Source organism: Coturnix japonica, chromosome 22 (assembly GCF_054131305.1).
Source record: "Coturnix japonica strain WE chromosome 22, WE-NBRP24, whole genome shotgun sequence".
In the NCBI taxonomy this organism is placed as follows: Eukaryota; Metazoa; Chordata; class Aves; order Galliformes; family Phasianidae; genus Coturnix; species Coturnix japonica.
In genome coordinates this window covers 5,614,010-5,639,299 of record NC_140684.1, presented here as the reverse complement: position 1 = coordinate 5,639,299, position 25,290 = coordinate 5,614,010, and the positions used below count along the sequence as shown (strand labels likewise).

General features: G+C 60.5%; 3 protein-coding genes and 1 long non-coding RNA gene across 15 annotated transcripts in view; 2 read left to right on the top strand and 2 right to left on the bottom strand.

Annotated features, from left to right (window-relative positions):
- Positions 1-3,387, top strand: part of TAOK1 (TAO kinase 1) — a 54,091-nt gene extending 50,704 nt beyond the window's left edge. For all 4 annotated transcript variants that reach the window (XM_015880561.3, XM_085522128.1, XM_032448422.2 and 1 more), the window contains one exon: positions 264-3,387. In XM_015880561.3, coding sequence (XP_015736047.1) covers positions 264-725 — 462 coding nt within the window. In that variant the 3' untranslated portion in view covers positions 726-3,387. The remainder of the gene's footprint in view (positions 1-263) is intronic.
- Positions 1,433-3,843, bottom strand: LOC146757394 (uncharacterized). 2 transcript variants are annotated; one of them, XR_014936511.1, is made up of 2 exons: positions 3,704-3,843; positions 1,433-1,486 (listed from the first exon to the last, which is right to left on the bottom strand). It is a non-coding gene; the product is annotated as an uncharacterized LOC146757394 (long non-coding RNA). The 2 variants fall into 2 exon arrangements; XR_014936512.1 differs by having other exon boundaries at positions 1,433-1,483; positions 3,704-3,841.
- Positions 3,844-8,807: 4,964 nt separating this feature from the next.
- GIT1 (GIT ArfGAP 1) lies at positions 8,808-16,582 on the bottom strand. Of its 5 annotated transcripts, XM_015880562.3 has the most exons (22): positions 16,343-16,582; positions 13,971-14,104; positions 13,783-13,895; positions 13,591-13,696; positions 13,425-13,511; positions 13,217-13,347; positions 13,033-13,127; positions 12,907-12,949; positions 12,628-12,654; positions 12,331-12,379; positions 12,164-12,236; positions 11,478-11,575; positions 11,284-11,395; positions 11,074-11,201; positions 10,835-10,987; positions 10,519-10,746; positions 10,341-10,394; positions 10,011-10,097; positions 9,836-9,909; positions 9,588-9,770; positions 9,451-9,514; positions 8,808-9,379 (listed from the first exon to the last, which is right to left on the bottom strand). In XM_015880562.3, the coding sequence occupies exons 1-22, from the start codon at positions 16,392-16,394 to the stop codon at positions 9,167-9,169; spliced, it is 2,304 nt and encodes a 767-aa protein (XP_015736048.1). In that variant the 5' UTR covers positions 16,395-16,582; the 3' UTR covers positions 8,808-9,166. The 5 variants fall into 5 exon arrangements, with proteins under 5 accessions (XP_015736048.1, XP_015736049.1, XP_085378256.1 ...); XM_015880563.3 differs by lacking the exon at positions 12,628-12,654 and having other exon boundaries at positions 16,343-16,564; XM_085522130.1 differs by lacking the exon at positions 10,011-10,097 and having other exon boundaries at positions 16,343-16,554.
- Positions 16,583-18,016: 1,434 nt separating this feature from the next.
- ANKRD13B (ankyrin repeat domain 13B) lies at positions 18,017-25,168 on the top strand. 4 transcript variants are annotated; one of them, XM_015881026.3, is made up of 15 exons: positions 18,017-18,152; positions 20,637-20,772; positions 21,198-21,322; positions 21,401-21,446; positions 21,547-21,690; positions 21,761-21,950; positions 22,164-22,230; positions 22,319-22,400; positions 22,464-22,528; positions 22,599-22,729; positions 22,829-22,986; positions 23,074-23,226; positions 23,307-23,467; positions 24,010-24,086; positions 24,175-25,168. In XM_015881026.3, the coding sequence occupies exons 1-15, from the start codon at positions 18,042-18,044 to the stop codon at positions 24,383-24,385; spliced, it is 1,857 nt and encodes a 618-aa protein (XP_015736512.2). In that variant the 5' UTR covers positions 18,017-18,041; the 3' UTR covers positions 24,386-25,168. The 4 variants fall into 4 exon arrangements, with proteins under 4 accessions (XP_015736512.2, XP_015736511.2, XP_032304254.2 ...); XM_015881025.3 differs by having other exon boundaries at positions 24,010-24,090; XM_032448363.2 differs by having other exon boundaries at positions 22,319-22,528; positions 24,010-24,090.
- The last annotated feature ends 122 nt before the right edge of the window (positions 25,169-25,290 follow it).

The window sequence follows — 25,290 nt, the reverse complement described above, 5'->3', positions numbered from 1 at the left end:
GAAAAGCTCTGTGTTCATGAGGGAACAGGGAGCGAAACATTCCAGCTGGTGCTCACCGTGCTTTGCCATGCACAGCTCTGTGGGGCTTATCCTTTTGCATTAGGAACAGTCTGTTGGTGGACGTGTGAGTTGGATCCTATCTCCTGCAGAAATACGTGGAGAAGATTTGCCATTAGCTTGGTGTTCAGAGTCCTTCAGAAACTTGAGGCCGTGCCCATGAAGGAGCCCTGTTGCTACAGACTCTCTTCTTTTTTTCTTCCCAGATTGAGGAGGAGATGCTGGCGTTGCAGAACGAGCGTACCGAACGGATACGAAGCCTGCTGGAGCGTCAAGCTCGCGAGATCGAAGCCTTTGACTCAGAAAGCATGAGGCTAGGCTTTAGTAATATGGTTCTTTCTAATCTCTCCCCCGAGGCGTTCAGCCACAGCTACCCGGGAGCTTCTGGCTGGTCCCACAATCCTACTGGGGGTGCAGGACCTCACTGGGGTCATCCCATGGGTGGCCCACCGCAAGCTTGGGGCCATCCAATGCAAGGTGGACCCCAGCCATGGGGTCACCCCTCGGGGCCCATGCAGGGGGTACCTCGAGGTAGTGCGATAGGGGTCCGCAACAGCCCCCAGGCTCTGAGGCGGACAGCTTCTGGGGGACGGACGGAACAGGGCATGAGCAGGAGCACAAGTGTTACTTCACAAATATCCAATGGTTCACACATGTCTTATACATAACTTAAACAATAACTGAGGGTGGCAATTCCACTGGAGCTGTCTGCCAACAGAAACTGCCTACAGACACCAGCCCAGCAGCCTCCTCAGTGCGGTGCTGACGTGTGGAAGCTGGGTGCACATGGAATATTGTATTCATTTTGTAAAGCATTACGTTTTGTGTTTACTAACTGGGATGTCATAGTATTTGGCTGCAGGGTTTGTGGGGGGGTGGGGTGGGCGGGGTGGTTTTTTGTTGTCGGTTTATTTTTTTGTTGTTGTTGTTTTGTTCGTTTGTTGGTTTTTGTTTTACTTTTTGGAGGGGTCTCGGGAGGGAGTCTGAGAAATATATGCAATTAGTCAGAAGAGTTGGCTGGTGGTCGTAACACTGACAGGGACAGAAAGGGCCTCAGGCTGCCCGCATCACACCATCCGTAGGAAGTCTGAGGGAGAACAGAGACCTCCTCCCATGTCCATAAATTTCCAACTACCACCCTGCAAAAACCAGGCAAGCTGCCTTTTAAACCAACATCCAGGGGAGGAACAGCTGGATCTTCTGTTCCGTTTTTATTTGTCATTAACGTGGAAACATTTCTAGGGTATTGCCTCCGCCAGGAGGCATCTTCAAAGACTTGTAGGTGAGGAAGAAGGGTCAGAAGAGAGGCCAGGAGACACCGGGGCTCAGCAGGGCCCTTCTACCCAAGTGCCGGCTCCGTGTTGTGTCAGAAGTGAAGCTCTCTCAGAAGGCACTGGTCAGCTTCCCGAGAACTCTGTAGGTAAACCTGCTGGGAGGGAACGGGCTAGAAATGTTAGAAGTTGTATTCCTGCTTTAGCACTCCCTGACTGTGCTGCTGGTAGCTCAGGCAAGGTTGGGCAGAGGAGTGTAAGTAATGCACTTGTACAGCTAATACTGTGACATCTCATCTTAGCTAAGCATCAGAATAATTCTTGGAGCCCAGCGTAGTCCTTTTTGCTCCATTCAGAAATGTTAGAATTTCAGCCAATCAGTCTCAAATGCCAGAGGTGTTTTGAAGGATGCCATAGTCACAAAATGCCATTGATCGGGTTTTTTCATTGTTACACTACATCCACCAATTTATTACCTTTTTGGCTTGTTGCAGTTTCCTGTTTACATGTAGAGTGTAGCCAACTGTTGAAATGTTTAGTTGCCACAGTGTACCAGGAGGAGCTGAGCCAATGACTCTTCCCAGCTGATGACTAACCCACATCACCACTGTAGATCTTACTGCATGTGAGGCTCCTTTTTATTCTTTTTGTTGCTGCAATACTTTACAACTCTTAAAGTCCCTTGAGATGCTGTGATCGTTTGGCAGCATATCACGCCATGCAAGAAGGCACTACTTCCAGAGGCTCGTTGGAGCTGCTGTACTACTGAAAGGAAGCAAAGGAGGCCGTGGAATCAATACGGTGATAAAAGGTCAGGGAGACTAATGAAGCGAGAGGCTTTGTGGCATAGTGTTGTCCCTTAGTGCTGGGAACTGGAGATGCTGCCGTGCTCGTGTCAGTGCCCAAGCAGGCTGGGGCAGCCAGCACTGTGGGGGTTAGGAGGAGTGCAGGTTTGGCTCGAGTCAAAGCTTTCTGTCCTGGGGACTGACTAGCCAGGGTTCTTTGTAAATGTTTTTCCTTGCACACTAATCATCTTGAAGAAAACACTAGCTGCTAACTCTAGGATTTGCCTTTACTATGTTGATAGGGCTCAAAAGCAAGGTTTTCCGAATGTGTTTGTCCATGTGACATATTTATATAGTAAATACTCTAGTGTCTCGCTGCTGTTCAGTACTCTCAACAGGGCGATGTTCTTTCGTTAGCTAAACTAACGTCTACTCCCAACCCCGAACACTCCGCCCGTGTCCAATGAATCCCACGGGGCTCGTTAGCATCTTGACGTAGCATATCACTCAGATGGGAGACCCGAACTACCGACAGCTGTTTGCAGCCCCTTGGTGAGGAGCCTTGTAGTCCAAACAGTTTGCAGGAGTGGTCCCAAGGAAGCAACCGCGTCCCCTGTGGACCGTGGTGGCTATGAATGGTCCCATCCCTTCCTCTGCTCTGGTTTCACGCGGAATTGGATGTTTTGGGGTCACTTTTTTTTTTGCATTGCAATATTGATACGAATGCAGCAAAACAGGGTTTAGGTTTTAAAAAGAAAGGAGAAGAAAAACGAACAAAAACAAACCAAAAAAGAATGGGAAGGCCAACCCCCCTCAAACTGTATTGGCATTGACCATGTGAGTGTGCGGTGTGTGTCCAGAGCACGGTGCTAACACGAGGGCGTGAAGCTCAGCTCCTCTATTGCCAGCAGCAGTGGGACAGGCTGTGCCCACAGGTTCCTTCTTTTGCTTCTGTTATGGTTTGAATTTGGTCGAGTCTCTGGCTTCAATTGAGCTACTTCCACAGGATCCTCTCAACCCATCTCTTTGTGTAATGTGGAGCATGACTGAATGCTGAATCCAAATGATGGCTATCCCCTATTGGCTTTTTTTTTTGTTTGTTTTATTTTGTTTTGTTTTGTTTTGTTTTTTTTGTTTTTTTGTTTTTGTTTTTTTTTTGTATTAAAAAAAAAAAAAAGAATTGTGTAGTAACCATTTTTACATGTATATCATGTGCAGACCTGGACTTATTCCAACAAGTTAATATTTTAATTAAAATAGTTTGCAAAAACTGATTCAGATCAACTGGTCTAAATGTGTGTGTCCCTGTGTGTGCCTGGGGGAAGGAGGCTGCCCTATGAAAGGCTGAGCTGTTGGGAAAGCAGCGCTGTGCAGCATGGCTGGAGGGACTCAGGTTGTGTCCTGGAGGTGTGTGAGGTGCATGAACTGCTCAGAAATCCGCTAGAGAGACGCAAACAATTTCTGAATCAGTTTGCAAACTCTTGTTTTTTCAACTTGAGATCTGTGATTCCAGATGGCGCTCGTTGCAGCCGTGCCCTAACCTTGGCTTAAGGAATAACTAACCGTACGTTGTAGGAACTGCTCCGGTACCTCAGCAAAGATGTTCTGTTGCATCTTCTGTGCTTGTGTTTAACGCTGGGGGAGCTCTGCTGGGTGGGCTGACTGCTTTGTCTCCAGTCAGCAGCTGGACACCTGGGATGGTATTTGCTGGTGGTTTTCTTTTCCCCTTTGCAAAGACCTGAAGTTCTGATGTAGTTTAGCTCAGAGATGGAAAACAAAACAGAAAAGCAAGCAGAGGAGCCAGCGTTTTCACCTCTTCATCCAATCTGATTGTTGTTTTGTTGTTTAATTAAGATCAGTTCAAGGCTCCCTGGGAGGCAGCAGCCATCTTTCCCATCCCTATCGTGTGCTCCGTGCTTCTTCCTGGTGTGCAGTGCTGAAATGGCACATCTCCATTTTGCCTGCACCCCATCCTCCCAGCCAGCCCATGGGCTTCAGAGGTGTTGAAGAGATCCATGTGGTACGATACCAGGCTTCCCACAGATGTTCCTTGCAGCCACCTCTTGCCTGGCTCGGGGACAGGCTGGCACTGCTCTGCTCCCCATCAGCCCCCATGCTTCAGAAGAGCATGCACTGCACGTGAGCTGTAGCCTGCACAGCGTGCACCGCCGTAGGTCCTGGAATGATGCTGTTATGGTCCCCAGGGAAAGGGCCTGTTGTACTGCCAGCTGCCCTGCCCCGCTCACCCTCTTCATGTGCCATTTCTTGAGAGGCAATAAATTGTATTGTACCACTGTCGACCATTACTCCGTTCAATACGCACATCTCTGGATATATATATATATGGTATCTCCTTTGTATATATTTCTATACTCTCTGTGTGTGGGTGTGCACGCACCCAAGTCCCGCTGTGCAGTTCTGCCAGGGCACTTCAGTTCTGCTGTTCTGTAGCATTCTCTGCTTGTGGGCCCTGCGGGGCTCATCAAGGACAAGGGCATGACGTGTGCAGGGGCTGGGCGCAGCCAGGAGCCCTTCCTTAACAGAGCCCTGTTCATCATTGCTTTCTTTTTGCAGGGAGCAGGAGGGCAGGATAGCAGCTAGCAGCGTGCTGGAAAGCTCCCAGAGGGTGCCGGCAAGTCGGAAGGCTGCAGTAGAAGAAAACAAGGTGGTGTAGTGGTAGGGAAGCACAGGGCTGCTGAGGGGTGGGGAGCAGCAGGTGGGCGTGTGGGCTCAGCTCAGTCCCGTGGGCTCAGCTCGGTCCTAGCAGCATCACTGTGGGCTCCAACCTTTGGTGCTCCCATTGCTGCAGTTTGTGGCTAGAGCAGGTTTTTGTGGAGGGTGGCAAGAGAGGTGATGTTGGATGATTTATTATATGTGTGAGTAGACACTTGGCGTACGTATAGATACAGTTTTGGTGCATTCCTTATTCTGCTTAGGCACGTGTGCTTTGTTACTCAAGTCCCGTGAGCAGAGGATGGTTCTCCCCTGGGTGCCATGCTGGACGGATGGCTGCCCTCAAGCTGTGAAGCCCTCTTGTCCTGACCTCCTCCTTGATCCTCTGAGACCCCGGTATCTTAGCAAGACATTGGGCAGATGGGGTTAAAAATGGTTCAAAATGGTTCATTGGTGCATCGGGTCGCAGCTGTTCATCCTGCTATGTGTCCCCCACAGCCCCAAGGCCTGGCCAGCTTAGCAGAGTGCCAAACACGGGTCTTCATTGTGCTGCTGGAGAGTTCTGAGTTGATTTTCCCCTCTCCTTGTTGGAAGGTTTCTTGCAGGGCTTTAGGAGAGGTCTGGGTCGGGTTGTGCCATCCATGCCCATGGGCTGCACACGCAGGGTTGCTCTGCTGTGGTTGTGTCAGTTTGCACTTTTACAAGGCCGTCGTGCCGGGGTCTGTTGAGAGATGTGTGTGTGGTGGGGAGCTGACGACGGCCAAAAGGAAAAGTCAGTGGTTGTGGTGAATGTCACCCTGCAAGGTGGCCCCAATCCCATTGTGCGATGGGGAGGAAGGCCTTGTCAGCCGGAGAGGGACTTAGCAAAGCAGATTGGCGGCCAACAAGCACCTTAACCACTGAGCTGCGGGGCTCTGACCATTGCACTTCACCTGCAGGCTCCTGGGGGGGAGGCGGGGGGCAGCCCTTTGCTATGGGACCATTGGGCTGCTCCTCCGCGGTGCCCTCGGGGCGCTGCGTCCCAGCACGGCCTGTCCCTCCCTGCTTGCTTATCCCACTGAGCCCGGCCCCGCTCCCCACCCCTGAGTACGGGTACCTCAGAACATGCACAGTTTGAACTTTCACTGACAATTAGTTGAATGATTGTGAGTGGAAAAAAAGAAAAAAAAAACAAAAAAAAAAAACAAAAAACCAAGACTTTGTAATTATCTGTACATATGTAGTTAACAAATTGACCTAGTTTCTGTATTTTTTAAGTTTTTTTGTACTAAGATTTCTAGATGACGGTCTGTGCCAGCTAGCAGAAAGCTACTGTAATTGCCAGTCGTAGTGCAGCATGCATCCAGTCCCTGAGCTTGTCCAGGTGACGCTGTATAAGGAATTGTGCTTCTGTATTGCTGGGGGAGCTGTGGGTCCCTCTGTGCCATGTGCCGCAGGGTGGGCAGCCCGGCGGCTCTGGGGGCTGAGCTCAGCGGGTTCCGTTTCTGTGCTGTGGTTTTAATGCCGTCTGATGACTCTTTTTGGGTTGGTTTTCTTTTTTTTTTATCCCAGCCTCTGTAGAAATGATGCCGTTTTCCCTCCTCTCCCTTTTCTCGGTGCTTTTGTCTCGAAGCCCGGAGCTCATCTAAACCTACTGGAGGATAAAAAGAAAAAAAAAAAAAAAGAAAAAAAAAGGAAAAAAAAGGAAAAAAATGGGGAAAAAAAAAGAAAAAAAAAAAGAATTTCATTGGAGATCATTGCCTGCTTTTAGCTCCAGGATCACGCATTTCTATGGCAACTCGCAGCTCAGCACAGCTGGGCGCGCACCCCGCTGTATTGCGGCAGAGCTGAGCCCGGAGCGATGCTGAGCATCCCAGGAAGCTGCAGGCACTGGGCTGTGGGTGCAGGTGAGGCTGTGCTCGAGGGCCGGGTCCGGCTGCCTTTGGTTTGTGGGGATGGAGCTTTTGAGGGCTGAGCATCCGCGCAGGAGCCGCGTCCTCGTGTGCGGGGATGGCGAGAACCGCCTGCATCCTTCCTCCAGCCCTTCTCCTTGCTTGCTTGGAACGGGAGCGTTGTTCCCTGCCTAGAAACAGCCGAAACACGGGGAGGGGGGGTGGGAGGGTGGGAGGGAAGGGATGGGGGGCAGCCCTGATGTAAATAATTAACGTGACAAAGTGAAGTGTGTATAAGAGAAAGGAGACGGCCCTTTGGTGACGTGTGAGCGGCCGAGGAGGTGGCTGGGCCGGCGCTGACCCCGCAGCGTTGGCTGTGAGCAGCCCTTGGTGTTGTGTGGGAGCGGGTAGGTGGCTGTGATGGGGGTAGGAGGTGCTGTGTCAGGTGTGTATAGTGTACATTTACCAAATAGCTTGCTTGTATTGTGAAGATTTTAAAAGACAAACTTGAGAATTCTAGCCTAACTATTAACACGAGTTTAACATCGGTTACCCCGCTGGGTTCAGAGCCTCTTGAATGTATCTTCCTTTTTGTAACCTAAAGGACCTACTCTTCTACCAGTCAGCCAGACATCCTATTTATATTTTGGATTCTAGAGATTCCTTGCCATTCGTTTCCATTATTTCCAGCCTGTTCCTGGGTTTGGCTTTTAATTTCAGTCCGTTTGGGGGGGTTTGGTTGTGTTTCCTTTTGCACAAGCCATGAACTTTTCACTCCAACCCGCTATTTCCCAACCTATTTTCCACCCCCTGTTTCCTCTTCTCCTCCCTTGTTGTTTTATCCCTTCCACCACCCGTGTGGGTTTTTCTGGGCCGGGATGCAGCGGGGTGGGGGAGGAGGGGCGGCTCAGTCACCCTTAATGCTGGTCGACTTCAAACCAAACCCAAACGTTTCATTTGCTGGTTGCTTTCAAAAGAGAAATCAAAACAGAACATAAAAAGGTAAAACCTTATCAGTGCAGCGGGAGGAGGGAAGCGCACACCTGGAGGGGCTCGAGCTGCAGGGCCGTGGCTGCTTCCCCCCTTCTCCTCCTCACCCAGGACACCAGGAGCTCACTCAGCCCCCCCCCCCATTTCTTTATGTGGGGTTTCCTCTGGGTCCAAGCAGATCCCGGGGTCACAGCGGAGAGCCCAGCCATGGTGGCTTCGTGCCGCAGGTAGAGCACACACATCTCCGCTGTTCTATGAACACTGGGCTGAGGTTTCCAGGCCCTCACCCATAGCAATGGGCTGCGAAGGATCCGGATGGGAACCCAACTCCTGCCTGCTTCCATGGCTGGGAGCACCAGCTGCTATGAGTGAACCTACAGGTGTGCGTTTTCCTTCTCATAGGAAATGCCACGAGCGCGATCTGGTAAGGCTCAATGTACAGTATATTGTCAGTATTCTGGTATTCTTCTGGTTCAGCATACATTATAGCTCATATATAACCTGTATTAATTGTATAGATTGTGCATTTAAAGCTGTTACCAAGTTGTCAGAAAATAAGAGAAGAGAAAAAGGAAAAAAAAAATAATAATAATAAAAATGGAAAAAAAAAAAAATAAGGTCATATGTAATATTTTGTTTGTAAGTATCCTTTGTATCATAGCAAAGGAAATGTTAAAAAGAAAAAAAATCAACTGTAATAAAGTAATTTTAGTACACGGAGTGTCGGCCTGTGTCCATGGAGGGAGGGGGGGGACACATCACTGTGGCAGCAGGTTACAATGGGGATTGGGAAATGGGGGCAGGATGGAGGTGCTCCATCCCTGTTATATCCGCCCTCTGAAGCCCCCGCCCCACATTACAGAAGGCGCTGCAGGGTGCCGGGGGGGGGGCTGCAATGCTATAGAGGGGGGAGCGTGGGGTGATGTTTCCTAATGGAGGCCACAGCCCAGCAGGGATTGCAGCAGGCCCAGCCCCCAGCTTGACATTCATTAAGCAGCACGTTCTGCTGCTCTCAGCACAGCCAGCCGTCCCCACGCTGTGCTCTAAGTGCAGCGCAGCCCCTTGTGCCCTGAGCCTTCCTCTGCCCCATCACCATCCTCCCCCAGGCTGCCACAGCCAGCAGGTCCAGGCCGAGGGGACACGATGGGATGGAGCCGGGCGCCGTGCAACGCTCACATCTTTATTGATACAAATGTACAAGGACACATCTTACAGGAGGGAGCGCGGCGCGGGGCAGGACGCCCAGGAGGGGAGAAAAGGGGGGGAAGGCCTCCAGGCATCCCCTGTCCAGTGTAATGCTGCGGGCGGCCCCGGGGGAGCGCGGCCGCGGGGAGGGGGGAAGGAGAACGTGGCCACCCCAGTTGGCTGGCACACGTTGTGTACTGGGTAAGGTAGGAGCAGGCTCGGGCTGCTGCTGTACAGGGCAGCTCCCCAGGGCCGAGCACCAGCTCTGCTGCCACAGCCACCGCGCTCAGCCCAAACCAGAGGGAGGACACGCAGAGCGGAGCCCGTGTTGGACTCACTGCTTCTTCTCGCGGGTGGTGATGGTGACCAGCTGCTTGGCCGCCTTGGCGATGTCGTATGCGCACTGGATGACCTGCTGTGTCAGCAGCTGATAGTCCACGGCTGCGCCCGGCTCTGGCGGCACGGTTTTGCGGCACTCGCTCTGCAGCCGGTACGCGCTGGCGTTCAGCAGCCGCAGGGAGCTCCGCACCGTCTCCAGCGCCGGTTTCTGCACGGGGAAAGCGTTAGGACACACATATAGGGCAATGGGAGCCCGGCGGGGCCACCCCCAACCCCTACCTTGGGGAAGAGCGATGCCATCTCCGTCACCGCTGAGTGGATCTTCTCCGAGCACGGCACGAAGCTGCAGGCACACAGAGGGCTGAGCGATGTGGGGCACAGCATCACCCGGCCCCACGCTCACACCGCAGCCCTACCTGTCGTGCTTGGACTCCTGCGCAGCCCTCAGCAGCTCCTGGATGTTCTTGGTGACCTGCTCGGTTTTCAGGATCACGTCCTCTGTGCTGGGCAGCCCAGGGTCCAGCTCCCCGTCCAGCGGGTCCAGCTCATGTGGGAAGTCCTCGTCCTTGCTCAGCTCCACGAAGCGCTTCCCCTCCACGCTGTGGGGACACAGGGGTCAATGCCAGCTCCGTGTCCCCCAGCGGCCCCCATCCCCATCACTCACCCCAGCAGGATCTCGCCCGTCTGTGTGTTATCATAGTCACTGTCGGTGCCGCTGCCGTGCCGGTCCAGTTTGCTCTGTAGGGCGGAGCCACAGTGTTATGCCCTGCCCGGCCCCATACCCATACAGGAATAAGGTTCCCCTACCCCACTCTTACCCCACCCCCCTGGTACATCACCATGTGCCGGGCACCATCAGGTGGGCAGGAGAGCAGCGGGGAGGACGGGGGAAAGGGCATGGAGGAGACCGACGGACCTTTCCGCATCTGGAAGGGGAAGAGAGGGGGGAAAAAGGGGCTGAGTGGGGGGGGGCACAGAGATGAGCCTGGTGACGTGCAGGGGAGGACGAGCACAGGGGACACCACCACCCTGCATGCAGGGAAGTCCCGCGGCTGCCGGCCCCACTGTGGGTTCCCCGGCGCTGCAGGGGTGGGGGACGTCCCAGGAGCTCGGGAGGCCGACAGCCCCCCCGTGCCATGCAGGAGCCGCCCCCGCTGCGGCCCCCTTACCCGGTACACGCTGGCCGGGATGTGCATGGAGTACAGAGCTTCGTCCTCCACCTCCTGCGACACACGGAAGAGTAAAGCCCCGCCGCCCCCAGGTCAGCATCACTGCAGCTACCCCGAGACCCCTCCCCACAATAACCCATCCCAACGCAGCCCACCCCAAAGCACACCCCATACTCACGCCGCCTCCAAAGGGCTGCAGCCGGGTCACCAGCTCCTCCACCGGCTGCCCAAAGGGTTTCAGCACCGAGCCCGGCTCGTACATGGAGAAGGCCTGGCGGTCACGGCGGTGCAGGGGGGCCGTGCCGGGGGGGTGCCCGTGTTCGGGGCGCTCGCTGGGGGCTGGGCTGGGGTGTGGGGGCACCGCCTGCTGCCGGATCTGTGTGTTCTCTGATTGCAGCTTGTGGATCTGCGGCGGGGCAGGGAGCAGTAAGTGGGGGGGGATGGAATGGGGAGAAAGGGAAAATGGGGAGCCTGGAGGGGGGTCCGGGACACACCTCGCGCTGCAGCCGGCGCAGCTCATCGCTCAGGCTGTTGTTCACCTTCATCAGCTGCTGCACTTTGGCCTCAGAAGCAGCCAGGGCTTTCTTCACCTCCAGGTACTCCTGCAGCGTGATGGGGCCGTCCGACAGGTCGGAGGAGTCCATGCTCTGTGCAGGAAGAGGGGCTCAGCACCAGGAGCAGGGGGGGGGTGGGTCAGGGTCTGTGTCTGGGTGGGGAGGGGGCTGCAGCCCACCCGTGCGCGGTTGTTGCGGGACGCGTTGCGCAGCAGCTCCTGGTCCGTGTCCTCGTCGGAGGCGACGCTGTCGTAGTCGTGCTGGTCGTCCACGTCACTCTGGCTCCTCAGTGAATAATCGAGGGCGTCTGCGGGGCCAGGGGGGCTCAGCTGGGGGTGGGAGATGTTCCCACCCTGCCTTACTCCCACCCCGGCTGCCCCCATTCTCACCCGTGGGGCTGAGCGGGCTCTTTCCCTGCTGACGGCGCTTGGCTTCCCCCAGGATATCGATGAGCAGCGTGGCAAACTCGCGGGCGTTGAACCTGGCCAACTTCTGCCGGCCCTGAGATGGTGGGGGGGGATAAAAGCAGTGAGGGGGGGGGGTCTGAGCACGAGGGGGGGTCTGAGCAGTGCGCTGGGCTCACCTGGTTGCGGGTGGCCGAGTACTCGGGGTTGACAGGGAGGAAGGGGACGGCGCTGCGCTCGGTCACCAACGTGCTGTGGTTCTGCGTTGTCAGCCACACTGTGGGTAGGGGGAGTGTCAGGGGGGCACCCAACCCTATGGGCCGGGGTCCTGGAGGTGCTGTCCCCCCCCAGCAGGCTGCGGGGCTGGTAGGACGCAGGCGCGGGCGCAGGGCCAGCGTGTAGGGCTGGGAGCAGAGCCCAGCAGGGCCGGAGGGAATGAGCTCCCCCAGCCCCACAGTCTGCCCTGGGGGGGCCCCCTGCACAGCTGTGACCCCCAGATCCCTTCTGGGTGCCCCCAGCTGAGTGAAGGATAAAGCTCAGCGTGCCCAATCCTACCGACCCACCATGGAAAAGGGCTGCCCCCCTCCACCCTGACCCGAGGACGGGGTGTACCCACAAGGCTCATCCCCAGCCCCCAGGGGGTCCCAGCACCCACCTCCAGCGCCTAGCACCCCGATCCGGCACAGCACAGCCCCTCGCTGAAGGGAACGGCCCCCAGCCCGGCCGAGGAATGAGGAAGGAGGGGCCTGCGGTGCGGATCGGATCGGGGGGAGCGCCGGGCTCTGCTCCTCCCTGTGCCGGGATGGACGCCAGCACCAGCCGGGGGGGGGACGGGACACCCAGAGCCACCCCCAGCCCCGCTCACCCGCGTCGTTCTCGCGCCGATCCACCTCGTCGTACACATCCATGGCCAGCTCCTCAAACAGGCGGTTGCTGAGCTGTGGTGGGAGGTGGGGGGAGCATCAAGCTGGGGGCGAGGGAGGGGGGAACACCAAGAGCTGAGCCCCCCACCCCTCCCAGCCCCACGCTCACCGCTTGCAGCTTCTTCTTGGCTGCCTTGGCCAGCTCAGACAGGTCCAGGCTGTTGGGTGCATGAGGTGGGGGGACACAAAGTTGGGGTTATTCCCATTCTTACCCCTCCCAGACGTTCCCCAGCTGTGCCCTGCGGGCCCCATGGTGGCTTTGTCAGTTATGGGTCCAGGGTGTGGGGCGGCACAGGGTGAGCACAACCCCCCCTCCCAACTGCCCCCCAGCGGGTGGTGCTGAGCACCCACAGCCCACCCCGGCGGCACGGGGGGGTCCCTGGTGCGAGCGCCGAGCGGACAATACCTCTGTGCCATGCACTTGGGGCGCACCCTGCGCTCCGGAGGCAGCAGTGGAGGGAAGAACAGGATAAAGGAGGACGTTAAACCGTGCGTGTGGCCCCCCCAGCACACACACACACACACACACATATATACACATACATATACACACACACAGCCCCCCACACGCACACTCCATGTGATGTTCCAGCGGTGGTCACAGCTGTGGGGTCCCCCCCTCGGCCCAGCGGGGACACCAGGGGGGACAGTGGTGGTGGCGCAGCTGTGAGCACCGGGCACTCACCTGTCTGCCATCTGTGGGATGATGTAGTGCCCGTTCTTGTGGTCTGCACAGAGATAAGGGGTGGTGAGATCAGCCCCCCCGGCCCCTCCTAACCCCCCCATGCAATGCAATGGGTGCAGCACTCACCCGGCTTCCTGCCGCACAGGTAGAAGGCCAGCCGGTCGGTCAGCTCATACTGGCACTCCACCAGCCGCTCTGCCAGCTCGTGCTGGGCCGCCTGCCTACGGGGCACGGCCGGGGTGACACCAACCCTGGGCTGGCCACATCCCCCCCATCCCAACACGACCCCCCACCACCCCAACGCTCTCACCTGGCGTAGTCGATGGGTGTCCTCCCATTGACGTCGGGCGCACCAGGGTCAGCTCCGTACACCACCAGCAGCTCTGCCTGCAGGATCTGCCCTGCCTTGGCAGCCACGTGCAGCGGTGTGGTGCCCTTCTCCTGTGGGTACAGCCGGCGTCAGCCCCGTGATGACAACATCATGCCCCCCCCGGGCTGTCTGCCCCCCCAGAGCTCACCGGGTGGAAGAAATTGGCCTGAGCCCCCAGTGAGAGCAGCCGCAGACATGTCTCCAGGTTGCCCGTCCGCACGCTGGAGTGCAATTGCTGCAGGGGGAGAGGCAGCAGTCAGTGCCAGGAGTGTCAGCAGCACCAAGGGGGGGTCCCCATCACACCGTGCCCCCACCTTGCTGAGGTCCTTGGCGGTGACACCATCATCATCCCGGCACGGCAGCTTGTGCACGAAGGCCAACATCTGGTACTTGGCGCGGATGAACTCTGACTTGGTGGGGCTGGAGACACAGGGTGAGGGGGGGGGACATCCAGCACAGCTCCCCCCATCCCCACAGCCCCATCCCCACACACAGCCCACACTTACTGCACTTTATCCTGGGGATTCGCCTTCCTGCGCCCGCTCTGCACCTGCGCCGGGTCCAGCAGCGAGTGCTCCCAGATGGAGTTGGCCCCATTGCTGGCCAAGGTGTGCACCATCTATGCATGGGGGGGGGGCACAGTGAGCCGATGGGACACCCCCCCTTGTAACCCCCCCCCCCCGGGTGCACCCACCTGCAGCAGCGTGGCGGGCCAGGGGCTGTGCCGCAGGTGCTTGACGATGGAGATGTGGCGGCCCAGGCTGCGGTGCACGCTGCAGCACTCGTCGCAGATGAGCACACCGCGGTTGATGGAGGCCCAGCCCGGGTCTGCAGGGGGCGTGGGGTGTTATGTAGGGGGGGCTGTGTGTGGGGGGGGGCCTCCATCCATCACCCGAAATGGGGTTGGGAGTTGGGGGGGGGGGCAGCGTCACCGTAGCAACATGGCGGTTTCCAGGGTGACGGAGAGGGGCTCAGCCCATCGCCAGGGGAAACCCAAAGGGTTCCCTTAGCAACCAAGGGGGGGGGGCAGGATTTGGCCCCCTCATCAGAAGGGCTGACAGCAGCGGGGGCGATGCCAGCACTGTGCAATACACCCCGATGTGCCGATGCTGTGCCCCCTGTGCCGGGTGCTCCGGGTGTCCCCATACAGGTGGGTGCCCTCCCACCCACTCAGCCATCACAGACTCAGGGGCTGTGCCCCCCCCCAGCAGCCCCACGCCCCCTACCCGGCCCCGCTCGGCCGCACTGGAGCCCTTTGTGTCCCCAGGAGAACAAAGGGACGTTTGAGCACTGTGCTGGCACCGGCCCCGCTCCGGCCACGGGGGCCCCACCGTTCTTAGGGGGCAGCTCCCCACAGCCGGCACCCCAATGGGTCCAGACCCCCCGGCACCAACAGAAGGGATGGGGGACAGATAGGGTGCCACCCCCCCTCCACTCAGGGTGGGCCATACGGTCCCCAGCGTCCCTGTGCCATAGCAGAACAGTGCTGTGCATCTATAGGGCCTACACAAACACCGCGCCGCCCCACGGGAGGAAGGGCTGCGGGTGGGAGGGGGCAGCAGCACCATCAGCGACCCACCCCCATCACCCAGTGCGGCGCTTCCTTCCCACCCCCTCCCCAAAACCCCACTGCTGCCCCACACCAGGCAGCCCCGACCCCTCTAATATGGGGGGCACAGCCGGCAGCGGCCACAAGGCAGTGTTGTCGTCGTCCCCCCCCCAAATCCTGGCAGCACCGCCCGGGCAGATGGCAGCGCTTGGCAGCAGCACCGCCGCATCTGCGCCTCCGCACCGCGGCCCACGGGGCGCTGCCGGGAACAGGATGCTGCGTGCCGGGGGGGGGGCACCCCATATAGCACCTCATATAGCACCCCATACAGCATCTCATATAGGACCCCATACAGCATCTCATATAGGACCCCATACAGCATCTCATATAGGACCCCATACAGCACCTCGCAGTGCCACCCCTTCCTCCTTCATTGGGATCGGGGCGGCTGAGGGCACAGCAGAACGGTGCTACCCCATAACCCGGAGCAATGGGAAACTCCATCCCTGCGCCGCGGGGGCGATGCCGGAGCCGGGCACCCCGAACATCCCGACACCGGCTGCTCCCGGCCCCGCGATGTCGGAAGCGGCCTCTGGACTTTATAACTCATTTCCTCCCATGGCCGCCGGGTGATAAGGGATTGGGAGAAAAAGCTTTCCATTTCCCCCATAGGAACCTCGGCACCGCCGGGTACCCTATAACAGGGGCTGACCCACAGCAGTGGGTGACCCCGCAGCCCCCCATGCACGTGGCCGCCATCCTCAGGGCTCTGAGCCGCTTTCAACATTCATTCATTGCCCCCAGCGCCGCAGGGATGGGTCTGGGGGTCACAATATGGGGGGGGGAGCCATCTTTAGGGTATCTTATAGAGATAATGGGGTGCAGCGGGGATTCCCAGTGCGGGGTGCAAAAGGGGATCCCAGGGGTAAAGTAGGGGGTGCAGAGTGGGGAGTGATGGGAGGCACCAAGGGGCTGTAAGGGATGGAACAAGGGGTCTGGGGGGCACAGGGGCATTTTAGGGCTCGCTGTAGGGTTCCTGGGTGCAGAACAGGGGCACCAGGGGGCACAGTGCTGGGTGCCGAGGGGGAAAGTAGGGGTACAAAGGGATGGGGAATGGGGTGCACCGAGGGTTGCAGGGGGAACGGGGGGGGGTTTATTTAGGGCACGTTGTGGGGTTGCTGTGGGCAAAGAGGGAGTCGGCAGGGTATGCAGGGGGAACCCTGGGCTCCTGGGGTCTCAGCATGGGGTGTGAAGGAAGGGTGGGGGTCACTGGGACCCCTGGGGTAAACAGGGGGTGCGGGGGGGGGAGGGAGGCACCGGGATACCGCGGGTACAAAGCTGGGGGTTCAGAGCGGGGCAGCGGGGTCCAGAGCAAAGGGGGAGGGGGGCGTCATCCAGGTGCTGATGCTGGGGGGGAGGGGATGGAGGCACACGCACAACCGAACTGCGAACGGCCCCGCGTGGAGGAGGGTCGGGGGGGGACAACGCCGACGGGGCCGGGCGCGGCCCTTCCCTACCTGCGGCACTGCAGTCCGCGCACACCTCCGCCCGCTGCGCCTTCCGGGACATCCTCAGCGCCGAGCCGGGCCCGGGTCTCTGCGCCAGCGCGGAGCGGGGCCGGGGAAGGGGGGGATGGGGGGGTCGGGGTTGGGGAGGGGTCGGGGGGGGGCGGCGGGGCTCGGGGCCGCCTCGCCCTCCTGCCGCCTGCCCTGCCGGCTGCTCGCAGCCCCGGCGGCTCCGCAGGAAGCGGCTCAGGCCCGGCCCCGGCGGAGGAGGAGCAGAACCGCCCCCGCCCCGCGCAGCGCAGCGCAGCGCAGCGCAGTCACGGCGCGCCCTGAGCAGCAGCGGGTGATGGAGCTGCGGCCCTTTGGGGCGGATCGGGGCCCGTCCTGGTGCTGGTTCTCGTCCTCATCCCGGCTCTGCTCATCCTCTGGTTCTGGTCCCGGTTCTAGTCCTGATTCTGTGCGTCTCCTTGTTCTTGTCCCCATCCTGGTTCTGTCCCTGGACATTCCCTGCCTCTGGTCTGGTCCTGCTTTTGGGTATCCCCTGCTCCTGGTCTTGGTCCTGGGTTAGTCTTGGACCTTGTCCTGGTCCCGGTTTTGTCCTGGACACCCCCTGGTTCTTGTCCTGATAGTGATCCGGATCCTGGGCATCCTCTGGACCCGGGCCTGGTTCTCATTTTGGTCCTGGTTCTGAGTTGGTCTCATTCTAGGCATCCATTGGTTCTGGTTTTAGCCTTGGTCCGTGTCCCGTTCCAGGTTCTGACCCAGCCCATGTCCCGGTTCTGATTCCATGCACTCCCTGGCCCTGCCCCCAGCCCCATTCCCAGCCCAGGGTCCCATCCTGCACCCGCAACCCCGAGGCCCCAAATCACCCCGACCCCCACGATGGCTGAACCTGGCATAGTGTGTGTGGGGGGGTTTGATACTGGGGGTGCCCATCTCTGTGCCGTTGTCAGATGGGGTCGGGGGGCGCCACCCCCAGCCCGGGGGACCCCGATCAGCGCCCGGGGCTGGGGGCACAGCGCCGTGTCACGCTGCACCCGCCCGGCGCTGAGCTCACCGCTGCATGGCCGTGACGTCACGGGACAGCGGGACCTTTGGGGGGGGGTCGTCACGGCCACAGCCCACCATAAGGGCGGGGAAGGAGCGGGGTGACCCCGCGGGAACCCCATAGGGGCGTGGGCAGGGGTCGGAGGGTGGGGGGGGGGGCAGCCGTGGGGCCCAACCTCGCATTGTTCTCTGGCGGCTGCCGGAAAACACGAGCGGAGGGACGGGGGCGGAAAGGGAAATGGGGCCGGGGGGGGGTCGGCACCCCACGGGCTCATCGCGGGGGTCGCGCTGTTGCGTGTTGAGCGCCCGTGGGTGGGGAGAGCGGGGGGGTGCGATAAGAATTCAGGTTGTGCCTTCGGGCGCTGCGGAGCCGTCCCCGAACAGCCCCATACAATGGGGGGGGGCATAGGGCCGGCGGGGGGTGCGGGGAGGAAAAGGAGGAGGAGGAGGAGGAGGAGGAAGGGGCGACGCCGCGCTCGGTGACTACAAGTCCCATGAGGCCGGGCGGTGCGGGGGGAAGATGCGGGGGGGACCGTCCGGGCGGCTCCCACCAACCCCCCCCCCCCGCCCCGCACCGCCCCGCACCGCTCCGCGCCCCGCTCCGCCCCGCCCCGCGCCCCGCTCCGCCCCGCGCCCCGCTCCGCCGCTCCAGCATGAACGGAGGATGCTCGCGTCTTGCTCGGGCAGGAAGGGGCCGGAGGGCAGATACCCGCTGCATTACCTCGTCTGGCACAACCGAGCCCGGGAGCTGGACCGGGAGCTCAGCGCCAAGCAGGTGGGGCGGCGGTGCGGAGCGGTGCGGTTCCGTTCGGTTCGGTTCGGGCTGATGCAACGCTGCGAGCTGGGCTGCGGCCGGGGCTGGGGCTGAGGAGAGGGATGGGGCTGGGGCTGGGGATGGGGATGGGGATGGGGCTGGGGCTGGGGTCCTCCTGCCGCGGTGATGCTGATGGGGGTGGGGGTCCCCTCGTGCTCCCCCCGGCGCTGTGACAGCCGTCACCGGAGCAGCAGAGATCCCCCCCATCTCGGATCCCCCCACTCCCAACCCCCCACATCCCTCCCCACGTGTTCCCCTCTCCCTCCTAGGCCTCTGTGCCTCCCCCCCAGCACCAGCCCCCCCCTCCGTCTCCCCGGAGGTGGGGTGCAGCCAGCACAGCCGCCCCAGCTCCCCACCCTCCAGGGATGGGGGGGGGCACACAAGGCCCTGCTCTGCTGAAGCGCAGCCCCCAGCCCCAGGCAGCCAGGAGGTTCTGTGCAGGGTGGGGGCACTCTCTGTGTGTGCTCCCCCCGCTTCCAGCCTCCATCTCCCCATTGGCGTTGCAATTCAGGTAATTAAAACCCAACCCTGAAGACGCAGGAAACCGCAGGCTCTGGAGGAGGCCATGCCTTCCTTCCCCCCCCCCCCCTCCAGCCACAGTCACTGCCACCTGCCCCCCCGCCACCCCGGGGTGCTGGGGGCCCAGCAGGGTGGGTGTGGCAGGGGTCTCCTCGTGTTACGATGCTGCCATTGGGATGCAGAGATGCTCTCGCCACACCCGTCTCCATTGTGGGGCCATCTGTGGGGGGGGGGGGGGGAGCTGTCTGCCGGCATCACCCCCTGCCCCATCACCACTGTGCTGATGCAGTGTCATCTGGGGTCGGTTTTCTCGTTGCAGTGCAGATCAAAGCTGCATGTGGGGTAGTACAGGTGGGGGGGGGGGCTCGCAGTGACCCCCCTGCCCAATGGGGACCATCTTCTGGCCCCCTCACTGCCCTCCATGTCCCTATTGTCAGAGCGAGAGCAATTCCGACCCTGCATGCAGGCAGGGTATGAGGGAGGGTATGGGTGCTGCAGGCCTGACCCCGGGGCTGGGGGGGGCTTAGGGGAAGAAGGGGGGCAGCCCTGTCTGAGCCCCCCACCTCTACCCAGGGGCATCCAGGGACACAGCGCAGCCCTGTGCATAGCAGAGCATCCCTGGGCTGGATGGGCACTGCTGGGGGCTGCTGTCCTCTGCATGGGGACACCCGTGGGGGGCAGCAGCACCACATGTGCCCCCCCAGTATGTGTGGGCCTATAGGGCTGGCAGCCCACAAAGGGCCATGTGTGGGTTATGCTGAATGTCAGCGCCAGGTGCCAGGCCACGCTTGTCTCCTCCTCGGGGGGCAAAAGGCAGCAAGACCCCGTGGTGGGGGCAGCACGAGGATGTGGCAGCACTAACATGGAGCCCATTGTACCCAGCTGCCCCACGCTGCAGCCTGCCCCATTCCACACCACAGGGACCCCCAGGGCTGTGCAGGGACAGCAGAGCATGGCACCACCACCCTGCAAAGCCGCGTATCCCCTGCTGCCAAAGGAGCTGGGGTCTGTGCCTGTTCTGAGCTCCCCCACCCTGGGGACAGGCTGTGGGGCTGTGGGACAATGGGTGATGATGCTGCAGCCCCACAGGGCACTGCCACCACCCCAGCCGTGTCCCCATCCCCAGTGGTGTCGCAGCCCCAGGACACACAGCTGTGCCCCCCCAGGCTCAGAGCTGATGGCAAAAATTGGGTCACGCTGCATCCCACAGGGTTGGCTCCGGTGCTGTGTCCCCAAATCAATGGCCCTGGTCCCCCTACGGCACTGGGTCAGGGATGCAGCCAGGGAACCCCACAGAGCACCCTTCCCTCGGCTGGGGGGCAATCGCTTTAATTAGAGTCTTTTCATTAGTGCAATTAAGAAGCAGCAGTCGCCTGGAGAGTGTTGGAGCAGCGTGCGGGCTCCTGGGGAGCTGGGGTAGGGGGGAGCTGTTAAAGGGAACCTGGGGGTCCCCCGTACCCAGTGACACCCAGTGCTGGGGGCATCCCAGGCGGTCACTGCCCCGTGGGTGCGATGCTGTGCGGGGCGCTGGGCACGTTGCTGCCTCGGGGGGGGGGAGGAATCTGGAGGGGGGGAATTCCTGGTGCCTGGTTCCCTGCCAACCCCCGGGCTTGGCACAAACAGCCCCAGCGCGGCTCCCCGGGGCCGGGGATGCTCAGAGCAGCCGCTCCGCTCACGCAGCACCGCCCGCCCCCGGCTGCTGCTCCGCGGGGAACACACACGTGCGCCAGCGTCGCCCGCCGTGCCGCGGTGGGGGCTGCCGAGAGCTGCTGCCTGGCAACTGGGACACAGCCCCCCCCGGAGACACAGAAATGGGGGCTTTCCCCCGGTTTGCGGCTGTGTCGGGTGGAGATGCGGCTGTGGGAGGGCATGGAAAGAGAGTCCCGGATAGCTCGCCTTCCCCTGAGCTCCGCTGCCCCCCACCAGGCCGACATCGAGCAGCTGGACCCCCGAGGACGCACCCCGCTGCACCTGGCCACCACGCTGGGCCACCTGGAGTGTGCCCGGGTGCTGCTGAAGCATGGAGCTGATGTGGGCAAGGAGAACCGCAGCGGCTGGACGGGTGAGCAGGGCCTGCAGTGTGGGCAACCTGCTTCCCAAGGGGAGCATGCATTGCACTGTGCCGTGCTGCATCCCGCTGTGCCATCCCATACTGTGCTATAGGGTGCCATGCTGCATCCCACTGTGCCATCCCATACCGTGCTGTAGGGTGCCGTGCTGCATCCCACTGTGCCATCCCATACCGTGCTGCACTGTGCCATGCTGCATCCCACTGTGCCATCCCATACTGTGCTGCACTGTGCCATGCTGCATCCCGCTGTGCCATCCCATACCGTGCTGCACCACGTCATGTTGCAGCGCCTTGTGCCATTCCATGCCATGCTGTGCCATATTGAACCCCACCATGCTATGCCGTGCCATGCTGTGCCCCACTGTGCCCCACTGTGCCGTGCTGTGCTGCTCTGCACTGTGCTGTGTCACCTGCAGTGCTACAGGAGGCCGTGAGTACCCGTGACCTGGAGTTGGTGCAGCTGGTCCTGCGCTACCGTGACTACCAGAGAGCCATCAAGCGCCTGGCTGGGATCCCCATCCTGCTGGAGAAGCTGCGCAAGGTACCCAGGGCTGGGGGAGCCCTATGGGGTTGGGGGGCATCACTGCTGGGCCCCTGCTCACCATGCTGCTCTTGGCAGGCCCAGGACTTCTACGTGGAGATGAAGTGGGAGTTCACCAGCTGGGGTAAGCTTGGGTAGAATGGGAGCTTCCCAGCCTGCTTGCAGCCCACTGTGAGGCACAGCGTGTCCCCATTCCCATCTGGGCTATCCCCATCTCTCCCCAGTGCCTCTTGTGTCCAAGATCTGCCCCAGTGACACATACAAGGTGTGGAAGAGCGGTCAGAACCTGCGGGTGGACACCACGCTGCTGGGCTTTGACCATATGACCTGGCAGCGGGGCAACCGCAGCTTTGTCTTCAGGGGACAAGGTGAGGAGGGGGCTGGGGGATGCGGTGGAGGACCACAGCTGTCCCTGTGCTGAACGTCCCCTCCCCACAGACACCAGCGCAGTGGTGATGGAGATCGACCATGACCGGCGGGTGGTCTACTCGGAGACACTGGCCCTGGCTGGCCATGACCAGGAGGTGCTGCTGGCTGCTGTGCAGCCCACAGAGGAGCAGGTGATGGGTCGGCTCACGGCCCCCGTCGTCACCACCCAGCTTGACACCAAGAACATCGCCTTTGAGAGGTGGGCAGGGACATTGCTACTCGACCCTTTGCTCATATCTCTGTCTGGCCAAGTGGGAATACCTCATGCTATCTCATCCTATGACATCTTATCCCAACCCATCCCATCTCATCTCATCCCAACCCATCCCATCCCATTCTACCTCATTCCATCCAACCATCTCAACCCAACTCCATCCCATCCCTCCCTGACAGCACCCCGTGTCGCCCCCAGGAACAAATCTGGGATTCTGGGTTGGAGGAGCGAGAAGACAGAGATGGTGAATGGGTATGAGGCCAAGGTGAGGGGCAGGGGGCTGAGCTGGGGTGGGATGAGCACAGCTGGTTTTTGGGGAACATCAACCTTTGACATTCCCCCTGCTTGAACAGGTCTACGGCGCATCCAATGTGGAGCTGATCACACGGACGCGGACGGAGCACCTCTCGGACCAGCACAAGGGCAAGAGCAAAGGTAGCGTGTGGGGCAGTGGTGGGCACAGCGCTGCAGTGCTCGGCCTCACACCCCCTCTTACAGGCAGTAAGACCCCACTGCAGTCCTTCCTGGGCATCGCCGAGCAGCACGTGGGGCCCAACAATGGGGTGAGTGTGTGTGTGATGGTCCCTGTGTGTGATGGCTGAGCCGCCATCACCGCATCGTGCTGTCCCACAGACGCTGATCACACAGACACTGAGCCACGCCAACCCCACCGCCATCACCCCTGAGGAGTACTTCAACCCCAACTTCGAGCTGGGCAACAGGGACATGGGGCGGCCCATGGAGCTCACCACCAAGACGCAGAAGTGAGGGGGGCAAGCAGGGAGGAGGGGAACCCAATGACACCGTGCTGCCATTGCGGGGCTCCCGGGGCCCCCATCCTGGCGCCTGTCCCCCCCCCACAGGTTCAAGGCGAAGCTGTGGCTGTGCGAGGACCACCCGCTGTCCCTCTGTGAGCAGGTGGCCCCCATCATCGACCTGATGGCCATCAGCAACGCGCTCTTTGCCAAGCTGCGCGACTTCATCACCCTGCGCCTCCCACCCGGCTTCCCCGTCAAGATTGGTACGGGGGGATAGGGGGTGCCACCAGCACAGCCCAGTGGGGCACACAGCTGGCATCCCTCTCCACTCCTTATTTGTTTTTGGGCAGAAATCCCCATCTTCCACATCCTCAACGCCCGCATCACCTTTGGGAACCTCAATGGGTGCGACGAGCCCGTCAGTTCTCTGCGCAACAGCCCCAGCAGTGAGGCCCCATCACCCAGCAGTGACTCCTCCAGTGTCAGCAGTTCCAGCTCCCTGAGTACATGGCGGGGCGAGGGGATGCGGTGGGTTGGGGGCACGCAGGCATTGGGGTGCCCAGTCACACCTGTCTCCCCGCAGCGTCCTGCCGGGCGTGTGAGATGGACCCGGCGCTCTTTGAGGTGCCGCGGGGGTACAGCGTGGTGGGCACCCACCAGGATGCTCTGCGGGAGGATGAGGACGATTTGCTGCAGTTTGCCATCCAGCAGAGCTTGCTGGAAGCAGGCAGCGAGTACGACCAGGTGGGCACCATGGGGAGAGCCCCTCCTCATCCTCCTCATCTTCCCCATCCTCCTCATCGTCTTCCTTCCTCACCCAACAGTCTCAGCCATCTCATCTTCCTTGGCCTCATCCAACTTTATCCTTCTCATCCAGCGTGCTCAGCCTCATCCCCTCATCCAACATTTTTCTCACCCAATACCCTTATCCTCCTCATTCTCATCCTCCTCATCCAACATCCTTCTCATTCTTCTCAGCCATCTTCCTCCTCCTCCTAAACCCTCTGTCTCCTCATCCAGCTTTTTCCTCATCCTCCTGATAATATTCAACATCTTGGTTCTCCTCAATGTCACCCAACATTGTTCTCATCCAACAGCCTCATATTTTCCATCTTCATCCTTCTCATCCTCATCCAACCACCTCTTCACCCCCGCTGTCATCAGGATCCCATGAGGACCATCCCATCCCACCACTCTACGCTTGCTCCATTCCCCCTTGGGCCACATTGGGGCCATATTTTACCCCCCCCCCCTCTGACCCCTAATCTCCTCCCCATTTCCCCCAGGTTACCATTTGGGAAGCACTGACCAACAGCAAGCCAGGCACCCACCCCATGTCACACGAGGGACGCCGGGGAGACAGGTTGGTAAGGTCCGGGGGTGTGGGAGCAGGTCCCATCCCCACTGGTCCCCCCGGGGCTCTGTGCTGAGGCCGTGCTGTGCCCCCCCAGGACTCCCCAGCACACGGCAGCCCCCAGACCCCCCTCCAGCCCGGCGCCGGGGGGCGGCGGGGGGCCCAGCACGCTGTTTCCCAGCTACGCGGAGCAGCTGCGCTTGGCCATGGCGCTGTCGGCGCGGGAGCAGGAGGAGGCCGAGCGGCGGACACGGCAGGAGGAAGAGGAGCTGCAGCGCATCCTGCAGCTCTCCCTGATGGAGAAGTGACCCCCCACCCCCGCTGAGCCCCCCTACCCCGATGAGGGGCCTGGGGATGTGTGTATGGGGCACGGAGGGGTGTGTGGGGGGACGGTCCGTGCAGAGGACAAATAGGGGGGGCGGTGGCCCCATAGCCAGGGCAGGGGTGAGTGCTGGGGGGCACTGGGAGTGGCAGGGAACAGGGGGTGTATCCTGCATGCTGCCCCCCCTACCTGACCCCAGGGAGGCGCGGGAGCAAACACTTCCCCAGCCATGGGGACACCATGAGAGCCATGGGGCTCTGCCCCCCCCTTGGCCCCACTGCCCAGGCGCTACCAAGTGCACTTACCCGGGAGCTGCTCTGCCTGCCAACAGGGGGGGCTCGGCCCCACTGCACCCCACAGCCCATGTGGGGCTCCATGGCCTCCCCCCAAGCCAAGGGGGCAACCAAGGGGGGGCCCACAAAGGGATGCCCGGTGTCACCCCCTTACCCTGTGCTCGCACCCTCCCTGCCCTGCTCGGATGCCCCCCCCCAACCATGGCAGCGCCGCACCCCCTCATCCCAGGCACTGCCCCCCACCACTGGTAAAACCTTACATCAAATGGTGCTAAACCCTGGGTCCCCACCTCCCCACCCCGGGCTGTTCCTTCTTTGCACACAAGGGGGACTGCGGGGTTGCCCCCAAAGGGACTTTTCATAGCGGCACCCCTCTCCCCCCCATCCATGCACCCCACAAGTGACGTCTGGGCCAGGGCCGGGGGGAGCCCAAGCAGCTCCGACTGTGGCCAACACCAATAAATGCTCTGAGAGGAGCCTCTCCGTGCCTGGTGTGTGGGGGGTGGGCAGGGATTCCCCTCAGCAGCCCCACATCCCTGCTATGGCCACAGGAGACCCAAACCCTTTTATTAATGGGGGTGCTGGGAGTATGAAGCCC